This window comes from Lethenteron reissneri, chromosome 2 (genome assembly GCF_015708825.2).
Source record: "Lethenteron reissneri isolate LAM-NWPU_2019-01 chromosome 2, ASM1570882v1, whole genome shotgun sequence".
Taxonomy (NCBI): domain Eukaryota; kingdom Metazoa; phylum Chordata; class Hyperoartia; order Petromyzontiformes; family Petromyzontidae; genus Lethenteron; species Lethenteron reissneri.
Genome location: NC_083780.1, coordinates 1,083,634 through 1,105,682, shown reverse-complemented (window position 1 = coordinate 1,105,682; position 22,049 = coordinate 1,083,634). Strand labels below are relative to the sequence as shown.

Genomic DNA, 22,049 nt, shown 5'->3' with positions numbered 1-22,049 from the left:
AACAATGATGAGCCACGGCAGAGGTATTGGTCTTACCGTGTTTCAGATCCGCCTTGTGTTCTAAGCGAGATGTCGCTTAGTTTTCCCAATGTAACTACTGCCGCAGGCACTACTTAGTTTGTAGACACCGGGGTATTGCATGTAACACCTATTCTTATTTTTTTCATATATTGGGGGGAGTTTGTAAAGCTCAGTTGAGTCCTAAAGACTGTTGAACCGAGCACTGCCAAGGGAAGGACATTCTGATTGATTGGAAAAACCATTTAGAGTCAATTTGTCTGTGACTCTGTGTATCCCTCTGTGTTTCTATGTGTCTTTCTCTGTGTTCCTGCATAGTTATCTGTTTTTATGTATATGTGTGTGCCTCTGTCTTTATGCATGTCTTTACGTGTCTATCTGTGTCTCTGTCCAAGTGTGTCGCTGTGTCCATGTGTGTGTAGCCCTGTCTATGTATTTGTGTGTTTCTGTGTCTAGGTGTCTGTCTTTGTGTATGTCTTTATATTTCTGCGAGTCTCTGCCTGTGTCTATGTGTATCTGTGAATGTATCTGTATATTTGTGTCTGTGTGTTTGTCTATGCGTGTCTTTGTATCTACGTGTGTCTGTGTGTCTATGTATGTGTCTCTCTTCGGTGAGCTCCTCCGGCAGGCAAGGCCGCGTTGGCTGGGACATGTAGCCCGCATGCCTAATCACCGCATGCCTAAACAGCTTTTGTCCGGCCGGATCGAGAGGGCTAAACGGGCGGGGCACGGGCTAGAGAAGAGATGGAGTGATGTGGTACAGGAGGACGTGGAGCTGAGTGGACTTGCTGAAGATTGGTACCAGCGGTGTCAAGATCGGCCTCTGTGGAGGAGGCTCGTGAAGGACGCGACTGGGCAGTTGGAGGCAGTCACCCTCCAACAACAACGGAGGGTGGAGGAGCGACGCTCACAACAACGAGCGGAGCGCCGGGTGGATAAAGCACAGCAAGTTGGCACAATAGGGGGCACAGGTGGCGCATCAGCCACTCGTCTCAGTCAATCGACCCGTGGCACCTGGGTCTGCCCCGTGACCTCCTGCCAGCGGGCGTTCGACACTTCACGTGGCCTCAAGGTGCACATGGCCTGGCACAAGCGTCGTGGTGACGTCACCGCCACTTAGTGGCGAATGGCGGTTGTTGTTGTTGTCTATCTCTGTGTCTCTGATCAATCCACTGTCAGCGTCTCTCACGACCCTGCGACGCTACAATCCACCGAGCTCCCGCGCGCGCGCCGATCCGCGTCACCCCACCTCGGCCGTGGGGTGACGACCTCGCGGGCGTCTTCTGCCTCCGGCCGCTTTCTCGCAAATCTGAGCAGAGATCGCGCGGCGGTCAATGCAGCGCGCACCGACACCACCCACGTGCCTCTTCTCCCTCGCATCTCCCCCCCCCGTCCCCGACCGCATTCTCCCCGTCTCCCTCCCCTCTCCTCCCTCTCCCCATTTCCATCAGCCTCTCTGAGTCCCTCTCTCTCTCTCCCTCCTCGCCTCTGCCCCCGTCTCTCTCCCCTCTCCCCGTCTATCTTCCTTTCCTCTCTCTCTGCCTCTCCACGTCTCCCGCTCCCCCTCTCTCTGCCTCTCCTCCCTCTCCACGTCTCTCGCCCCCCCCTCTCTCTGCCCCCCCTCTCTCTGCCCCCCCTCTCCCCCCCCCCCTCTCTCTGCCCCCCCCCTCTCTGCCCCCCCTCTCTGCCTCTCCCCCCTCTCTCTGCCTCCCCCCCCTCTCTGCCTCCCCCCCTCTCTGCCTCTCCTCCCTCTCCACGTCCCCCGCTCATGCCGCTCCTCTGCTGCCTCTCGTTCCGTGGCTGTCGTTGTCTGGGGGGGCCCGGCCCGCCCCGCTCCGAACGCCCAGGTGAGTGGCGGCGGGGGGTGAGATGGTGATGGTGGTGATGATGGTGGTGATGGTGGAGATGATGATGGTGGAGAGGTGGTGAGGATAGTGGTGGTGAGGGTGATGGTGGTGAGGATGCTGGTGGTGATTGCGGTGAGGATGCTGGTGAGAATGATGATGGTAAGTATGGTGAGGCTGCTGGTGGTGAGGACGGTGGTGAGGCTGATGATAGTGGTCGCGATGCGCTTCCTCTGGGAATAACAATGAGCCGCCGATGCGGGGGTTGAGCGTGATCCTGGTGATGTTGGGGCGGTGGTGGTGATGATGACGATGAGGTTGGGTGTGGGATGATTATGATGGTGATGATAGTGATGGTAATGATTATAATAGTGATGATGATTAGTCTGTGTGTGGGATGATGGTGATGGTGATGATAGTGAAGATGATAGTGATAATGTTGGTTATGATGCTAATGGTGTTAGGTGGGTGATGCTGGTAATGCTGCTGCGTGGCTAATGATGGTGATGATGTTGACGATGTTGGGTGGGTGATGAGAGTGATCAGGGTGATGATGGGTTGGTGATAGAGATGATGTTGATGTTGGGTGTGTGATGGGGGTGATATTCATCTGTTGTGTGGGTGATGGAGGGGGATGATGTTGCGTGAATGATTATGATGATGATGTTGACAATGTTGGGTGGGTGATGTGCGTGATGATCATGATGATGACGAGGATGATGTTGGGTAGGTGATGGGGGGTGATGTTGATGATGTTGGGTGGGTGGTGGGGGTGATGTTGATGATGTTGGGTGGGGGGTGGGGTGTGATGTTGATGATGTTGGCTGGGTGGTGGGGGTGATGTTGATGTTCGGTGGGTGATGGGGGTGATGATGATGATGTTGGGTGGGTGATGGGGGTGATGTTGATGATGTTGGGTGGGTGATGGGGGGTGATGTTGATGATGTTGGGTGGGTGGTGGGGGTGATGTTGATAATGTTGGCAGGGTGATGTTGATGATGATGTTGATGATGTTGGGTGGGTGATGGGGTGATGTTGATGATGTTGATGATGTTGGTGGGTGATGGGGGTGATGTTGATGGTGTTGATGATGTTGATGATGTTGGTGGGTGATGGGGTTGATGTTGATGTGCCCCCGCACGTCCCATCTGTCACGCTGCGTACAGTGGACGCAGCAGCGCTAATCATGTCCCGAGTGCAGCTCGCAATCACACAACGCGTGGGGGGGGGGGGGCTGTGAGAGTCTATGGAGAAGAGGGGGGGGGCTGTGAGAGTCTATGGGGAGGGGGGGGGCTGTGAAAGTCTATGGGGAGGGGGGGGCTGTGAGAGTCTATGGGGAAGAGGGGGGGGGCTGTGAGAGTCTATGGGGAAGAGGGGGGGGGCTGTGAAAGTCTATGGGGAGGGGGGGGGCTGTGAGTGACTCTGGGCAAGGGGGGGGGCTGTGAGAGTCTATGGAGAAGAGGGGGGGGCTGTGAGAGTCTATGGGGAGGGGGGGGGCTGTGAGAGTCTATGGGGAGGGGGGGCTGTGAGAGTCTATGAGGAAGAGGGGGGGGGCTGTGAGAGTCTATGGGGAGGGGGGGCTGTGAGAGTCTATGGGGAGGAGGGGGGGCTGTGAGAGTCTATGGGGAGGGGGGGCTGTGAGAGTCTATGGGGAAGAGGGGGGGGCTGTGAGAGTCTATGGGGAGGGGGGGGGCTGTGAGTGTCTATGGAGAAGAGGGGGGGCTGTGAGAGTCTATGGGGAGGGGGGGGGCTGTGAGAGTCTATGGGGAGGGGGGGGCTGTGAGAGTCTATGGGGAAGAGGGGGGGGGGCTGTGAGAGTCTATGGGGAGGGGGGGGGGCTGTGAGAGTCTATGGGGAAGAGGGGGGGGGGCTGTGAGAGTCTATGGGGAGGGGGAGCCTGTGAGAGTCTATGGGGAAGAGGGGGGGGGGCTGTGAGAGTCTATGGGGAGGGGGGGGGCTGTGGGTGTCTATGGGGAAGAGGGGGGGGGGGCTGTGGGTATCTATGGGGAGGGGGGGGGCAGTGAGTCACTCTGGGGAAAGGGGGGGGCTGTGAGTGACTCTGGGCAGGGGGGGGGCTGTGGGTGTCTATGGGGAAGAGGGGGGGGGGCTGTGAGTGTCTATGGGGAGGGGGGGGCTGTGAGTGACTCTGGGGAAGGGGGGGGGCTGTGGGTGTCTATGGGGAAGAGGGGGGGGGGCTGTGAGTGTCTATGGGGAGGGGGGGGGGCTGTGGGTGACTCTGGGCAAGGGGGGGGGGGCTGTGGGTTTCTATGGGGAAGAGGGGGGGGGCTGTGGGTGTCTATGGGGAAGAGGGGGGGAGCTGTGAGTGTCTATGGGGAGGGGGGGCTGTGAGTGACTCTGGGGAGGGGGGGGGGGGGCTGTGGGTGTCTATGGGGAAGAGGGGGGGCTGTGAGTGACTATGGGGAAGAGGGGGAGCTGTGAGTGTCTATGGGGAGGGGGGGGGGGCTGTGAGTGTCTATGGGGAGGGGGGGGGCTGTGAGTGACTATGGGGAAGAGGGGGGGCTGTGGGTGTTTATGGGGAAGAGGGGGAGCTGTGAGTGTCTATGGGGAGGGGGGGCTGTGAGTGACTCTGGGGAGGGGGGCGGCTGTGAGAGTCTATGGGGAGGGGGGGGCTGTGAGTGACTCTGGGCAAGGGGGGGGGGCTGTGGGTGTCTATGGGGAGGGGGGGGGTTGTGGGTGTCTATGGGAAAGAGGGAGGGGGGCTGTGAGAGTCTATGGGGAAGAGGGGGGGGGCTGTGGGTATCTATGGGGAGGGGGGGCTGTGAGTGACTCTGGGGAGGGGGGGGCTGTGAGTGACTCTGGGCAAGGGGGGGGGGGCTGTGGGTGTCTATGGGGAAGAGGAAGGGGGGCTGTGAGTGTCTATGGGGAAGGGGGGGCGAGCTGTGAGTGACTCTGGGCAAGGGGGGGGGCTGTGAGTGTCTATGGGGAGGGGGGGGGGTTGTGGGTGTCTATGGGGAAGAGGGGGGGGGGCTGTGAGTGTCTGTGGGGAGGGGGGGGGTGTGAGTGGCTATGGGGAAGGTGGGGGGCTGTGAGTGACTCTGGGGAGGGGGGGGCTGTGAGAGTCTATGGGGAGGGGCTGTCAGTGTCTGTGGGCAGGGGGGGGGGGCTGTGAGCGTCTATGGGGGGATGTGTGTATCAGCACGCGCGTTCCGCCCAACGTACCGTTATTTCCCCAATCACATCCGGGGGTCTCCATCCCTCAGGGCTGGAGTACGGGGCATTCATTCATCCTGATCACAGGTGATCATCCCGTGTTGACCCCGGGAGGGGAAAACAACTGTGAGGATATCCAATAATTACCTCCCCTTTCCCCCTCCCACTCCTCCCCCTGCTCCCTCCTCCCCCTGCCCCCTCCCCCTCCTCCCCCTGCCCCCTCCCCCTCCTCCCCCTGCTCCCTCTCCTCCACGTGGCGTCCCAGTCGAGGCGGGGATCGTGGTCGCGAGTGACTACGAGCGGCACCACGAATCGGAGATCAGCGTGAGCGCTGGGCAGCGTGTCACGGTCATCGAGCGAGACCACTCGGGTGAGACATGGACACAGGAAGACAGAGACACAGAGACGGGGACACAGAGACACAGAGATAGGGATACGGAGACGGGGACAGAGAGACACGGAGACACGGACACAGGAAGACAGAGACACAGAGAGACAAGGACAGAGAGACACAGAGACACGGACACAGAGACAGGGACACAGGAAGACAGAAACACGGAGACGGGGACAGAAAGACACAGAGACACGGACACAGAGACACGGACACAGAGACACGGAGACACAGAGACAGTGACACGGAGACAGAGACACAGAGACACGGAGACAGAGACACAGAGACACGGAGACGGGGACAGAGAGACACAGAGACACGGACACAGAGACACGGACACAGGAAGATAGAGACACGGAGACACAGAGACAGTGACACGGAGACGGGAACAGAGAGACACAGAGACACGGAAACACGGAGACACGGAGACAGGAAGACAGAGACACGGAGACATGGAGACACATAGACACGGAGACACAGAGACACGGAGACACGGACACAGGAAGACAGAGACACAGAGAAACAGGGACAGAGAGACACAGAGACACGGACACAGAGACAGGGACACAGGAAGACAGAAACACGGAGACGGGGACAGAAAGACACAGAGACACGGACACAGAGACACGGACACGGAGACACGGAGACAGGAAGACAGAGACACGGAGACACGGAGACACGGAGACAGGAAGACAGAGACACGGAGACATGGAGACACATAGACACGGAGATACAGAAACACGGAGACACAGAGACAGGAAGACAGCGACACGGAGACAGGAACACACAGACGGTGAGTGCGGGTGAGCGAGTCTCCGTGCCCACTCCCTATGCCCCCCCCCCGTGCCCCCCCCCCCCGTGCCCCCACCCCCGTGCCCCCCACCCCCGTGCCCCCACCCCGTGCCCCCCCCCGTGCCCCCACCCCCGTGCCCCCACCCAGGCTGGTGGTTCGTGCGCACCGCCCACGCGCAGGGCTGGCTCCCCGCCACTCACCTGCGAGTTCAGCGCGCGCCCTGCGAGCACGGGGACAGCCACGATGAGACCTTGCGAGGTCAGCGCCGCGAGCTCGCGACCTGTGTGTGTGTTGTGTGTGCTGTGTGTGTGCTGTGTGTGTGCTGTGTGTGTGTGTGCTGTGTGTGTGCTGTGTGTGTGTGTGTGCTGTGTGTGCTGTGTGTGCTGTGTGTGTGCTGTGTGTGCTGTGTGTGTGCTGTGTGTGCTGTGTGTGTGCTGTGTGTGGTGTGTGCTGTGTGTGTGTGTGCTGTGTGTGTGTGCTGTGTGTGTGTGCTGTGTGTGTGTGCTGTGTGGTGTGTGTGCTGTGTGTGTGTGCTGTGGTGTGTGGTGTGTGTGTGCTGTGTGTGTGGTGTGTGTGGGGTGTGTGTGCTGTGTGTGTGCTGTGTGTGTGCTGTGTGTGGTGTGTGTGTGCTGTGTGTGTGCTGTGTGTGTGTGGTGTGTGTGCGTGCTGTGGTGTGTGTGTGCTGTGTATATGTGCTGTGTGTGGTGTGTGTGCTATGTGTGTGTGTGCTGTGTGTGTGTGCTGTGTGTGGTGTGTGTGCTGTGTGTGCTGTGTGTGTGCTGTGTGTGCTGTGTGTGCGGTGTGTGTGGTGTGTGCTGTGTGTGTGATGTGTGCTGTGTGTGTGGTGTGTGTGTGTGCTGTGTGTGTGTGCTGGCTGTGTGTGTGTGGTGTGGTGTGTGTGCTGTGTGTGGAGTGTGTGGTGTGTGTGGTGTGTGTGGTGTGTGTGCTGTGTGTGGTGTGCTGTGTGTGTGTGCTGTGTGTGTGTGTGGTGTATCGGTGGGGTGCTGTGTGTGTGTGCTGTGTGTGTGCTGTGTGTGTGCTGTGTGTGTGTGGTTTGTGTGCTGTGTGTGGTGTGTGTGTGGTGTGTGTGGTGTGTGCTGTGTGTGCTGTGTGTGCTGTGTGTGCTGTGTGTGGTGTGTGTGGTGTGTGTGCTGTGTGTGGTGTGTGTGGTGTGTGTGCTGTGTGCGTGCATGCGGCCTGCGTGTGTGTGCACTGCGTGCAGTGTGTGTGCGTGTGCTGTGTGTGTATGGTGTGTGCTGTGTGTGCCGCGTGTGGTCCGTGCGTTGCCTCACTAGATGTGTAGCATCTGTATATCCTGGGTGTCTCTCTGAGCCTATTTCTCTGTGTCTTTGTCTGTGTCTCTCTGTCTTTACCTGTGTATGTGTCTATATGTCTGTGTGTATATATGTCTGTGTGTCTATATGTCTCTATGTCTGTGTGTCTATATGGGTGTGTGTCTATATGACTGTGTGTGTCTCTATGTTTGTGTGTGTCTCTATGTCTGTGTGTGTCTCTATGTCCGTGTGTTTCTCTGCGTCACGGTGGCTCTAGGAGTCCACGTGTCAAGTACTGGCTGTCTCGGTCGCCTGGAGAGGAGGTGGACCCTGGCTGGGCCCGGCAACAAAACGACGAAAAATGGTGACACCTCCTCACCATCGCTTCCTCCTCCTCACCACTTCCACCCCCTTCAATACCCATCCACCTTCTCATCTCCACGTCAACTATACCTCACCTCCACCTTCTCATCTCCACCTCCTCATATCCGCACCTCCACCTTCTCGTATCCTTATCTCGACCTACCCCAAACATCTCCTCACCACCTCCTCCTCCAATCCGCCTCAACTCCACCTCCTCACCTACACCTCCTCTAATACACCTCCTCACCTCCCCTCGCAACGCCTCCGCTATGGAACGTCACCAGTAGGGAGTTCCACAACCGGGTGTCCACCACAGTAAACGGCCGATCGGCACAAGAAAGCAACGGAGACCGAGGTGTGTGTACAGAGCAGGGCCTTCGTAGGCTGATGCTAAAGAGTCTTGGGCTTGGCTTTTCGTTCTTCCACGAACCCAGATGGAACCCGGTCATAAAAGGTCGTGCTGATGAAGATGTTTGGTGGGGTGATTAAACACGACACGTTCCAGACTCTTTGAACAAAAAAGGAATATTTGTTTTATATAGGATGAAAGTTTGCCAAATTATTGGGATTAAGTGAAGTTTTATTAAGAACAGGAAGGATGAAAAAATCTGAGACACGACAGTGATGATGATGATGGGGGTAATGATGTTGATGGCGTTGTGTGGGAGTAGCTATGGTGCTGTTGATGGTTATGATGTTGATGAAGATGATGTCGATGATGTGGATAATGTTGACGGTGGTGATGTTGACGGTTCTGATGTTGATGGTGGTGATGATGTCGATGATGTTGAACGGGGTGATGATGTTAATGGTGGTGGCGTTGATGGTGATGTGGCAGGATGCCCGTGCGTATCTCTGGCGGGGGATCTGCTCCCCGTGGAGATTATCGGCACCATGATGGACGTAAGTAACTTACGCGGCCAGAGGCAGCAGCAGCAGCAGCACAGAGAGACTGCACTCAACAAGCCGCGGTTACAAACACAGCCGCATCGAAGCCTCATTCAGCACCACGGCCAGCAGCAACAGCAGCAGCATCAGAATGTACAACATCAGCAAAATCAGCACCATGGACAGCAGCAACATAATGTGCAGCAGCAGCAGAAAAATCAGCACCATGGAGAGCAGCCTCAGAATGTGCAGCAGCAGCCGCAGCAGCAAAATCAGCCCCATGGACAGCATCAGGAGCCGACGGAGCAGCAGCTGCAAGCTGCAAAAGAAAAGTTTCCGCAGCGCCAGCAGCAGCAGCAGCAGCAGCAGCAGCTGCAGGTGCAGACAGCTGTTTACCGACAGCTGCCCCTGCAGGTGTACCAGTGCAAGGGGGAGCAAGAGGAACAGCAGCCGCAAGCAGCTGCAGCAGCAGCAGAACAGCAGTTGCAACAGCAACAACAACTACAGCCATCGCCACCATCGCACACAGAGCCAATATTACCCCAACACTCACCACTACAGCCAGACTCACACCAACACTCACCACCACAGTCAGACTCACACCAACACTCGCCACTACAGTCAGACTCACACCAACACTCACCACTACAGCCAGACTCACCCCAACACTCGCCACCACACACGGCCTCCCTCCCATGCCCACACAAAACTCAACTCTCACCTTCACCGCCCCCTCCGTGCAACCCCCCGCCCCCGCTCCCGCCCCCGCCCAGCCCCAAGGGGAGGGGTCAGGGCCTGACACCAGCCGCCATGGGGGCAGAACACGTGACGGGCAGATCACCAGCACGGATACCACCATCCTCGTCATCAGCAGCCCCATCATCGTCATCATCGTCATTGCGAGCTCTGAGCGCCTCACCGGCCCCATCAGCACTTGCTCCGTCGTCACCTGCGCCATCATCACTGGCGCCATCATCACTGGCCCCATCTCCTCTGCCCTCTTCCTCCCCTCGGTCCTGCAAGCTGAGGGCAGCGCCACCGCGCCCCGGCATTCCACCACAGACCCCGACACGGACCCCGACCCTGACACAGACCCCGACACGAGCAGAGACACTGACCCTGACGCAGACACAGACACAGACACGGACCCCGACCCTGACACAAACCCTGACACAACCAAAGACACAGACCCTGACACAGACCGCGACCCTGACACAAACCCTGACACAAACCCTGACACAACCAAAGACACAAGCCCTGACGCAGACCCCATCAGTCGCGCTGATGAAGCTAAAGTCGAGGTCACTGCCAGCCCAGGGGACATCGCGACCTCCTCCGTGCCGCCGCAGGATCCTCCGCCCCACGCTGCCTCCTCCTCCTCCACCGCCCCTCCATCCCCGAGCCCCCGCTCTGCCCCCCCAAATCGACGTGGACCGTGGGGGGCCGCCTCCCGCCACCAGCAGCAGCAGAAAATCTCCGGCACCAGCGCCCCCACGCATAGCCCCCAGCACCGACACTCGCGATAGTGGCCGGACCCAGATCGTGACAGAGAACACAATCAGATTAGTGGCAACATCATCCCTAGCAACATCATCACTAGCAACCACATCACTCGCTACCACATCACCATTGACGACCACAGCACTATCAATATCACGACCAGCATCATCACTACCATCACTGGTAATACCATCACGAGCAACAACATTGCTAGCAACATCGTTACTGGCGACATCATCACTAACAACACCATCATTAGCAACACCGTCGTTATCAACATCATCACTAGGATCATCATTTCCAACAGCACCACGGGTAACATCGTCACTACCAACAACATCACTAGGAACATCATCACTGCCAACAACATCATCATTAGCAACATTACTCGCAACATCATCATCGTCATCACCAGCGCGCACTACATCAACAGCATCTCCGCTGCTCGTGTCCGTCGCTGCTGCTGCCGGGGTGAAACGCCGCGCTCCGGCGAAACCTCTGAGGCGTCTCAGCCGTGCGTCCCAGGGAGAGGGGGTCACAGCGGGGGGCCCGACCCGAGCCTCTCACGGGGACCCCGCGCCCGCGACCCCCGGCGCCGCTGCAGATGGAGGCGCTTGAAGCGGTGTTGCAGGGTGGAGGAGGCGGTGCTGGGTGATGGATGAGGTGGTGATGGGTGAAGTGGTGATGGATGTGATCGCTTAGGTAATGGATGAGGTGGAGATGGTAATGGAGGTGGAGATCGTGGCCTCAACTGTCATGAACACCATGTGTGACCAGCAAACACTTGTGTCCCAAAACCTAAACGTGTCTCAGTATCGTCGTGTTCCCATTTCCACGAGTCCCAATATCCACGTGTTTGTATCACTCTTCTATTGCTCCTTCCATGGTTACTGTTCTCCTGAACTTCACTCGTTGATTCATCCGCTCGTGTTGAGGACTCTCATCCACCACACTGTGGTCAACCACCACACTGCAGGTCACAACAACAACACACTCACCCACTCTATGACACGCTAATGCGCTCATTCACTCACCCACCCATCCACTCACTCGCGCACTCACCCAACCACCATAAAACTCACCACACTGCCAGTCACAACACTTCTCTTTCTGCTTCTTCCCTCGCACTGTTCCACATTAGAATCCCTCCTCTTATCGCATTTCCCCCCACGCTATTATAATAACCTTCAATTTAAGAAAGTGTTTACTCTTATCTATTACAACTTTGTTAGTGCTGTTTGCTGCTGGCCGCTCGAGCGTTTGCGTCTGTGCCCAGCAACTGTTAAAAACATAACGTGTCCCAGTCTCTTCGTGGCCCAGTCTCCACGTGTTTGTGCAATCACTTATCCCAATCTTCAAGTATTCTGATACCCATGTGTTCATATAACCACGTGTTCCTATAGCGGCGTGCTCCATTCTCCACGTGTTCGTATAACCACGTGTCCCAGTAACTACGCCTTGGTATAACCACGTGTTCCAACATCCACACTGTACACGCAGCCATCCGTGATGTGAAAGCGAAATCCCCTGTGACTGACACTGTAGTATTTAAAATGCTGTATTTAGTAATTCAGATATTTCGTCTGCATAATCCCTTGAGAAGCAAGGGTGTCCATGCTCTCAAGTGACACACATCATCACACGTGTATACATACATACACATAGACACACATACACACTCTCACCCACACACAAAGACACACATGAAAACAGAATAATAGGTTGTACCCTTTCTGGTAATAACCCAGGCGTTACGATGGTCAAATACCAAATATACACCTATTACCAGAAAGGGTTCTTCATTTTTCATAATATTGATACAGGGGAAATAAGGTCCCACACAACACAGACCCATTCATTCGCCCACTCATTCATCCATTCACTCAAGAACTCAATCACAATCATACCTCACACACACACACAAAGATATATACATATGTACACACACATACATACACGCAATACAAATATTTAAAAATTGGTTTCTGAAATGGCTGACACCTAATGTGGTGGCCGACGCTGCGTGACTTCACTGCGGACAGCGTCTCGCTTTGTGCCCGACAGCGCGATGCATGTGTGCTGCCTGGCAGTGTGTAAGTGCAATTCCCAGCGTGTGCTGTAGCACTGCCCTACGTGGACTGTGTGCTGTGCAGTTCACATCTCATGAATGTATAAAGAATCGAGCTGCGAAACTGCCATGTTAATCGATTAACTCTCACGCACACCAACAACAGCCGACGAATAATTAATCGATGATCGACTGTAAATACATACAAGCGAGGTGCATTTGGAGGCCACGTGAAGTGTGGAAGACTCGCTGGCAGATCAAGGGACCAAGACCCAGGTGTAACAGGTTGACTGAGATGGCAGATAAACCACCTATGCTCCCCACTGTGCCAACTTGCTGTATTTTAGCTGCCCGGTGCGAGCATCGCTGTTTCGAATACCTCCAGCTGCCCAATAGCCTCATAGTGCACCTTGCCTGGCACTGCCCAGTAGTGTCCTCCACGAGCCTCCTCCACAGAGGCCAATCTTGACACCGCTGGTATCAGTCAACTCCACATCCTCACGTTCCGCATGAGCTCGTCTCTTCTCCAGCCCGTGTCATAATTTATCCCCTTCTATCTGACCAACATAAGGTGCTTGAAACTTGATTTTAAACTGTCGTGACTGCAGGAATCCGTACTCTTTGGTTCTTTCGGTAAAGTCACGTAGGTGTAAAATAAAATTATGACGGGCGCTTGTGTTGCGCCCAAAACGTCGTGATTTATTTTATTTGATACCTATGTAATGGGTTCCGGAAACACTTGTAGAGGTAACTTCTTTATTACAATCCAACACTCCAACACTCCAACACTCCAACTCTCCAACTCTCCAACAGTCCTGATACTCTGTTACAGCCTAGGTACACAGCCTAGGTACACTTCTCTGGCTACGCTCTGGAACTCGCCCTCACAAGGTCGTAGAGTCGGGAGTTCCAGAGTCCCACCACTGGCCCTCACAGCGTCCCAGGGTTCTCAGAGGGCTGGTCTTGGGTCTTGGGTCTTGAGCTACAACTGGCCCTGATCGTCCAGGGAGCTCCCCTTTTATGCCTAGTCCCCAACGAGGGGTGGGGCCGTGTGCGCCCCCAGATATCCCACAGAGCACACACAGCCCCCCCCCCCCCCCGTTGGTGGCGCCAAGGGGCTTAAGCACCTGGGCCGCCCGGGAACCCAACGCCTGGCGCCAAGAGGCTTAAGCGTCTGGGCCGCCTGGGAACCCAGCGCCTGGCGCCAAGGGGCCCAAGCGCCTGGGCCGCCCAGGGTCCCAGAGCCCCCAGCAGCCCCTCCCTTCTTATGTCACTACACCTACGTGACTTTAGCGAAAGAACCAAAGAATATAGAAGTTGCTTGGGCAAACGGTGGCTAGCCATGTAGGCTACACAACCCAGCCAATGCAGCCTTGCTAGCCGGAGGAGCTGACCGATTCGACTGTGTCCAGATCTTTCAAGGCTCTGTGAGATCCTCACACAATCCACTTAGGTTAAACCCAGGAAGGATCCTAGGCAGGCCAGTCTGAACGTTTCAAACTGGCACAGATGTTCCATTTGAGGGGTTCACATTGAACAGACATAGAGCAGGGAGGGCATAACTGTGGCCGAAAAGACTCGGAGCTTTGTGTGGAGTTACAGGTTGGCTTACACACAGCATCACTCAGCATGAAAATAATGCCGTTCGACTGATTCGGAGTGAGACCTGTTGTATATGTAGTGACTAGCAGCGTCACTACTATGTACACACACGCACACGTGTGACGTCACTAGGCGGGTCCAAACAGCCAAACAGACACACATGACGTCATCCCGGCTGGAGGCAAGGATGACGTCAGGGCCGGTTCAGGGACCTGGAGGTTGGGTGAGGCCGTGGCACTCTTGAGTGAACCCGGCTGTACACGTGACCTATCAAGGTGGGGGCTGTAGGCCCCGGGGGACCTTGGGTGGTCAGGTGGACAGCGAAGGAGCTTCGAGAGGGTTCTCGAAGGGAGGCATGGCCTCCTCACGGGGCTGGAGGTTGCCCGTGTCAAGAATGAAGATGGATCGTGAAGAAGCCTCCTAAGAAGAAGAGTCAAGCCTCCAGTCAGCGGACCCGCCAGTAGCCCACCTGGCTGGGTCGCGCTAGTGTATCCGAGAGTCTGAGATAGAGAGTGACGGTGTTAGTCAGAGCAGGTCGGTGGTTACCACCCTATGTTAGTGTAACGTGTTTGGTGTTAATAAACGGTGTTGCCTCCCAAGAAGTGTGCGCGCCTATCTGAGCCCACTACATTTGGTGCCAGAAGGGTGAGGCACACCCCCACCCCTCACACCCCAGCTGCGTTGCCACATTAAAGCAACTGGAGGTAGGTCATAAAGAGCCATTAAATAATAAACCCCAGTGCAAAGAAAGTTTAATGACAATCTGGGAAATCTCCAGATTGTCAAAGGACCATATGACACGGCCTCCACGGGTGTTTTGGACAGTTTCACAAAAAACTCCAGACTCGCTGGCGCGGCAGAAACAACCTGGTCTCAAATCGAAACTTACTGCACCACCCTATTCAGATCTCCACGGACGCAGAGCAGTGTCAATCAGACATTACAACTGGCGTTTTTTTTTACAACGGTAAAGTTAGAAACTTAGCGATAAGAATAAATCCACATTATAGTCTGCCAGTACACTCTTAGATTAATAACCAGACTGCAGTCTACATTAGTGGCTTTGATTATTACTTACTTTATTTTACTCTTATTCACCGCATATATAGTTTTTTTTATTCTATCTTTCTATCTACGTGACTTTACCGAAAGAACCAAAGAACATTAATTCCGGCAGCCACGAAAGCTTAAGTCAAACACTTAGTTATATCTCCAACCTCAGGATATCAAAATATAACTCGAGAATAAAAGCACGGATCCCTGGATACAGATGGGGAACAAAGGTTAATAAAACCCTCGGAATACCTGTGGTAACAACTATGGTAGATCACAAATCTTGGTTAAACATAAACCAAATAATAATTATGAAGTATTAGACCGAGGGTCATCCAGAAGAAATACAATGCAAAACAGGTCAATCACACACGACCAAGATGATTTGTATTCCATCTAACCTATATAATTCATTTTTTGTCTGTCTGTCTGTCTGTCTATCTGTCTGTCTGTCTGTCTGTTTGTCCGTCTGCGTACACTCCCTTCCGGGGGATTTAGCTCTCGGACCGTGGGGTTCGCCGAGATTAAATTTTGCAGGTGGGCACGCCCCCGGCCCGCGGTAAACTTAGGCATTTCCGATTTTTCGTCTCTAAACTTTAAATCGGACCGATTATCGATTTAGTGCGATTGCTCTTTATTTAGTTATTTATTTATTTAATATTGCCGGCCGGCGCGGACCACGGCGGTTGCCCCTGGCAACGGGTAGCAACAACTTCGCTGCGGGGTGGACGCCATTTTTAATTCCCGTTACAAATATGCGCACGCATTAACACGCGACTCTGAGGTAAATTCATCAAAGTTTCACGTGCTCTTCACTCCCCTTCCACCCCAATGTGTGCAATTACTATTATAGGGTCGGTAGATAATAAAATTATAGCGATTAGACAGTATTATTGTACATACACTCCACTCTCACACTCTCAGACTCACACACATACACTCACTCTCACACACACACATACACTCACACTCACACACAAACTCACTCTCACACTCAGACTCACACACACAGACTCACTCTAACACTCAGACTCACACATACACTCGCTCTCACACTTTCAGACTCGCACACACTCAGACAGACTCACACGCTCAGACTCGCACACACTCGCGGCGTTGCTCCGTGTTCGGTGGGGGGGGGGATGTCACGAGTGGGCGTGTTTACCTTCCCCCCACCCTCCCCGATATCTTCAAACAATCGCGGAGATTCTTATTCCCGTCGAAAAGCTACGAGGTTAGTCACGCAACTTCACAGCTCAGTTAAAACATTTAAATATTTATGTTTACTATTTTGTATCACTCTTATATATTAAAAGATGTTAGGGATTAAGTTATGTTTGATGATAGTAAATATACACTATGCACCACGATTTTTCCCTGGGTAAAAAGTGTTATTTTTATATTGCTTAAGCCTCCTAAGTATATAAGATGACTATTATTCCCCATACATGTTGTTTTTGTGACCAGAACTTTATATAAAGGAAAGAATTACACAAATGCACACGTTTTCTCCTAGCAAAATAGGTCCATTTGTAAATATCACTGTCCGTGTCAAAAAAAATTAAGTTTGAGGGGAATTTTATCCCATTTGTAACTTTTGAGATGTCAGCGTATAGAAAATAACACTTACTACCCAGAGACTAACACATGTGTAGTTTTTGGTAAAAAAAATATATATTTTTACGATTAAAATTTTGGTCACTGTCTGTATCTCAAAAACTAAGTTTGAGGGGAATTTTCTCCAATTTGTAACTTTTGAGATGTCAGCGTATAGAAAATAACACTACCCAGGGACTAACACATGTGTAGTTTTTGGTAGTGAGGGTGAGTGGTTGTTGTGAGGGTGAGTGGTGAGGGTGAGCAGTGAGGGTGAGCAGTGAGGGTGAGTGGTGATTGGTGAGGGTGTGATTGGTGAGGATGAGTGGTGAGTGGTCAGGGTGACTGGTGAGGGTGAGTGGTGAGCGGTGAGGGTGAGTGTTGAGGGTGAGTGGTGAGTAGTGATGGTGAGTGGTGAGCATGACTGGTGAGTGGTGAGGGAGAGTGGTGAGGGAGAGTGGTGAGGGTGAATGGTGAGGGTGAGTGGTGAGGGTGAGTGGCAAGTGGTGAGGGTGAGTGGTGATTGGTGAGGGTGTGATTGGTGAGGATGAGTGGTAAGGGTGAGTAGTGAGGGTGAGTGGTGAGCAGTGAGGGTGAGTGGTGATTGTTGAGGGTGTGATTGGTGAGGATGAGTGGTGAGTAGTGAGGGTGAGTGGGGAGGGTGAGTGGCGGTTGTGAGTGGTGATTAGTGAGGGGTGAGGATGAGGTTGAGTGGTGAGGAGAGGTTGAGTGGTGAGGGTGAGTGGTGAGCGGTGAGGGTGAGCAGTGAGGGTGAGTGGTAATTGGTGAGGGTGTGATTGGTGAGGATGAGTGGTGAGGGTGAGTAGTGAGGGTGAGTGGTGAGCGGTGAGGGTGAGTGTTGAGGGTGAGTGGTGAGTAGTGATGGTGAGTGGTGAGCATGACTGGTGAGTGGTGAGGGAGAGTGGTGAGGGAGAGTGGTGAGGGTGAATGGTGAGGATGAGTGGTGAGTGGTGAGGGTGAGTGGCAAGTGGTGAGGGTGAGTGGTGATTGGTGAGGGTGTGATTGGTGAGGATGAGTGGTGAGGGTGAGTAGTGAGGGTGAGTGGTGAGCAGTGAGGGTGAGTGGTGATTGTTGAGGGTGTGATTGGTGAGGATGAGTGGTGAGTAGTGAGGGTGAGTGGGGAGGGTGAGTGGCGGTTGTGAGTGGTGATTAGTGAGGGGTGAGGATGAGGTTGAGTGGTGAGGGGAGGTTGAGTGGTGAGGGTGAGTGGTGAGCGGTGAGGGTGAGCAGTGAGGGTGAGTGGTAATTGGTGAGGGTGTGATTGGTGAGGATGAGTGGTGAGGGTGAGTAGTGAGGGTGAGTGGTGAGCGGTGAGGGTGAGTGTTGAGGGTGAGTGGTGAGTAGTGATGGTGAGTGGTGAGCATGACTGGTGAGTGGTGAGGGAGAGTGGTGAGGGTGAATGGTGAAGGTGAGTGGTGAGTGGTGAGGGTGAGTGGCAAGTGGTGAGGGTGAGTGGTGATTGGTGAGGGTGTGATTGGTGAGGATGAGCGGTGAGTAGTGAGGGTGAGTGGGGAGGGTGAGTGGTGATTAGTGAGGGGTGAGGGTGAGGTTGAGTGGTGAGGGTGAGTGGTGAGCGGTGAGGGTGAGCAGTGAGGGTGAGTGGTAATTGGTGAGGGTGTGATTGGTGAGGATGAGTGGTGAGTGGTGAGGTGAGTAGTGAGGGTGAGTGGTTGTTGTGAGGGTGAGTGGTGAGAGTGAGTGGTGAGGGTGAGTGGTGAGCGTGAGTGGTGAGGGTGAGTGGTGATTGTTGAGGGTGAGTGGTGAGGATGAGTGGTGAGTAGTGAGGGTGAGTGGTGAGGGTGAGTGGTGAGGGTGAGTGGTGAGGGTGAGTAGTGAGGATGAGTGGTGAGTAGTGAGGGTGAGTGGTGAGGGTGAGTGTTGAGTGGCGAGGGTGAGTGGCGGTTATGAGTGGTGATTAGTGAGGGGTGAGTGGTGAGGGTGAGCGTGAGTGGTGAGTGGTGAGGGTGAGCAGTGCGGGTGAGTGGTGATTGGTGAGGGTGTGATTGGTGAGGATGAGTGGTGAGTGGTCAGGGTGAGTGGTGAGCGGTGAGGGTGAGTGGTTGTTGTGAGGGTGAGTGGTGAGGGTGAATGGTGAGGGTGAGTGGCGGTTGTGAGTGGTGATGGGTGAGTGGTGAGGGGTGAGTGGTGAGCGTGAGTGGTGAGGGTGAGTGGTGAGGGTGAGTGCTGAGTGGTGAGGGTGAGTGGTGAGAGAGTGGTTAGTTTTGAGGGTGAGTGGTGAGGTTGAGTGGTGAGGGTTAGTGGAGAGTGGTGAGTGGTGATTGGTCAGTGGTGATTGGTGAGGATGAATGGTGAGTAGTGAGGGTGAGGTTGTGTGGTGAGGGTGAGTGGTGGTTGTGACGGTGAGTGGTGAGGGTGAGTGGTGAGGCTGAATGGTGAGGGTGAATGGTGAGAGTGAGTGGTGAGGGAGAGTGGTGAGGGAGAGTGGTGAGGGTTAGTGGTGAGGGTTAGTGGTGAGGGTGAGTGGTGATGGAGGGTGGTGATGGAGATTGGTGAGGGAGGTTGGTGAGTGGTGAGTTGTGAGGGTGAATGGTGAATAGTGAGTGGGAGTGGTGAGTGGTGAGGATGAGTGGTAAGGGTGAGTTGTGAGTGGTGAATGGTGAGGGTGAATGATGAGTACAGTCAATATGCACTGCTGTTATCATACCAGGTACCACCACCACAATATGTACTCCTCTCATCATAGCAGATACCACCACAGCAGTATGCACTGCTGTAATCATAGCAGGTACCAACACAGCAGTATGCACTGCTGTAATCATAGCAGGTACCAACACAGCAGTATGCACTGCTGTAGTGATAGCAGGTACGACCTCAGTCGGTATACACTGCTGTAGTGATAGATACTGCTATCGAGTTGGTAGATACCGCTATAGTAAATACTAAAACAGTCAGTATATACCACTACAGTCAGTCAATACTGCTACAGTCAGTATATACTACTATACAGTCAGTACATACTGCTACGGTGAGTAGCTACTAGAGTCAGTAGATACTATTATAGAGTGAGTAGATACTGCTATAGATTTTGTAGTTACTACTATAGTCAGTGGATACAACTATAGTCAGCAGATACTATACAGTTAGTCGTTACGAGTATATAGTCGGTAGATACTACTGTAGGCCCAGTAAATACTACTATGGTCAGTAGTTATTACAGTCACTAAATACTACTACACAGTCAGTAGCTACTACTGGCTCAGTAGATACTACGGTACAGTCAGTAGATACTACTACAGAGTCAATAGATACCACTTCCTCTGTTGTATGTAAAGTGTTGTTAGTATATATACCTACGAGGGGTAAAGATATTTTTTGAGGGGGGGGGGGGGGGGAGACCGCAATTTTCGGAAACATTTTGACATCAACTATTTACCCCACACTTTCTACAACTTTTTGGACTTGTGAAAGCCTCTTATATATTTGTTGGTGGAGAAATGTACAAACAGCCCACCGGGCTTTGACAATACCTTAGTATCTGTGTATATATATATATATGTAAGGTTTTTAAGAAATATATTTTTCACCCGGGCAAAGCCGGGTACTTCCGCTAGTATGTAATAAAAGACTCCGTCAGGCACTGCTGGTCTCCGTTGGTCTTTTATTTAGGTTCTTTCTCCGCACCCCGCTGGTCTCCGCCGCAGACCAGCGTCGTCTCCTCCACTCTTCCTCACACCCCGCTGGTCCTGATAAGGGACCAGTGTCTCCTCTCGCGTGCCACGCACGCTCCTCCGTTAGCTCCTCCACTCCCGCACTCCGCTGGCTGACGGCATGCTGAGGTTCTTCGGCCACGTGGCCGATGGCGCGGATCTCCTCTCGCCACCTAACGTGGCTCAGCCTCTAAACTTCCTCAACTGAACCCGATCTCTTCTGGGCTCCCACTTATATCTTCTCCCCCCACATGACCCTGACTCCTCCCCTTCCGGATCGTCAGATCCGGCCTTCCCATACTGCCCTGCTGGCTCCGCCCCCATTCACCTCGCCTCCCATTGGAGCCGAGGTGAACGGTGGCCCCTCCCACATGCCCCGCAGACCAGGCTTCGCCCCCCAATACCCCGGGCCGTGTGATTGGGCCAGAGCCCAGCAACAACCCCATTTACGCTCGTATTACACATAGAATCAGTCTCCAAACCGCCTTCATCTCCCAGCCGCACATGGTAGCAATAAATTACATACGCAGGGAGGGCGCCTCCCCTTGAGATATCAAACACCATGAAGGAATTCCAAACCATGACGGAAGTACTGTAAACATTACCCAAAACATACCTTGAGTCACTTACAGAGTCAAAACTGCGAAAAGTGGTACGGTATCAAGCTATAAGAGGTTAAATAATATTTTTAACTTTCAACCGGTGCACGAGAGAACACGACTTCAAAGGCCACAGCACCCTCTTTGAGAGAGACAAACATTTAACACCCCAGATCATGAAGGGAGAGGGGGGGAATGCAACCGGACAGGGGGACCCTCCTCCCCCTCCTTCCAAATAAATTATTTGCAGAAAGTTGAAAAACTAGAAAAACACACTTAGGGGCAATTGAAACCATCTGTTTACATAGATGGCGAGATGGCTTGAGGATGGGGACAGGAACCAGGCCTTGATGAGACTTAACAGATTACTTACGTCAATAAAATTAGAACAAACACAAACATACACCGGACAAACAGCTGTTCCCACAGGCTGAGAGCAATCGTGCTCCGCCGAAAGAGAGCACGGAGGAGAGAGAGCGCGTGACCAGCGCAACCGAGGAAGATTGTCGGCGCTGGCGTCAGGGACGAGCTGCGAGCGGAATCGGGCACCTTCAAAGACGAGCAACGTGCCTGCAACAGAGAGGCCTGCAGCTGCACCCAAGAGAGAGAAAGCCGTGTGTGTGACACACACACACGACCCACCGCCTGGCAGGGAAGTCCTTATCTCAAAAAGTGGAGCACGGAAACAATACACACACACACTCACACATAACGCACATATCGAGACTAATAAGATTGCTCCGACAGTTCCCCTTGTGTTTCAAAAAGGTGGTCATCCAAAGTGGGTGCGTCAACTATTAGCTGATCGTGGAAAGCATTGCTGCCCATTGAGTTACGTAGATACGGTCGTTTAGAAGTATTTTAGTCATTCTTGTTGTAATTGCATAATCTGTACCAATGAATTCATTGATGAAACTAAACATTTATAAACATCTATGTTACCAATCAACACACACACAGGGATACTATTGTGTTAAAATCTTTTTTTTGATCACATAATCTTGACCGCGAATTTATTAAAGCCCTTAGCCAATTGATACACATTTGATAGACAAGCAGACACACTACCGCACACCATTGTTCCAAGGCATTTCGTTAATTGCATAATCTTACCAATGAATTAATTGAGGTCTACCTTTGCCTTAGGCACATTTTTCTTTATTACCATTCGTATGAATAATGTCACATGTATGGTCGCCT

At 53.5% G+C, this 22,049-nt stretch overlaps 1 protein-coding gene across 1 annotated transcript; it reads left to right on the top strand.

The window, feature by feature from the left end:
* The first annotated feature begins 1,750 nt into the window (after window positions 1-1,750).
* On the top strand, window positions 1,751-12,434 carry LOC133340311 (mucin-2-like). The gene is made up of 5 exons (XM_061548442.1): window positions 1,751-1,865; window positions 5,299-5,403; window positions 6,365-6,475; window positions 7,769-7,855; window positions 8,693-12,434. Exons 1-5 carry the CDS (start codon window positions 1,787-1,789, stop codon window positions 10,858-10,860), a joined length of 2,550 nt encoding a protein of 849 aa, XP_061404426.1. The 5' UTR covers window positions 1,751-1,786; the 3' UTR covers window positions 10,861-12,434.
* Window positions 12,435-22,049: the final 9,615 nt, after the last annotated feature.

What these genes read in the sequence shown, in the direction of transcription:
- LOC133340311 (XM_061548442.1), top strand. Translation starts at nt 1,787, where the DNA reads ATGCCGCTCCTCTGCTGCCTCTCGTTCCGTGGCTGTCGTTGTCTGGGG. An exon ending in CCACGATGAGACCTTGCGAG is followed by an intron (nt 6,476 to 7,768) that starts GTCAGCGCCGCG and finishes CGGTGGCTCTAG; the next exon opens with GAGTCCACGTGTCAAGTACT. An exon ending in CAACAAAACGACGAAAAATG is followed by an intron (nt 7,856 to 8,692) that starts GTGACACCTCCT and finishes GTGATGTGGCAG; the next exon opens with GATGCCCGTGCGTATCTCTG.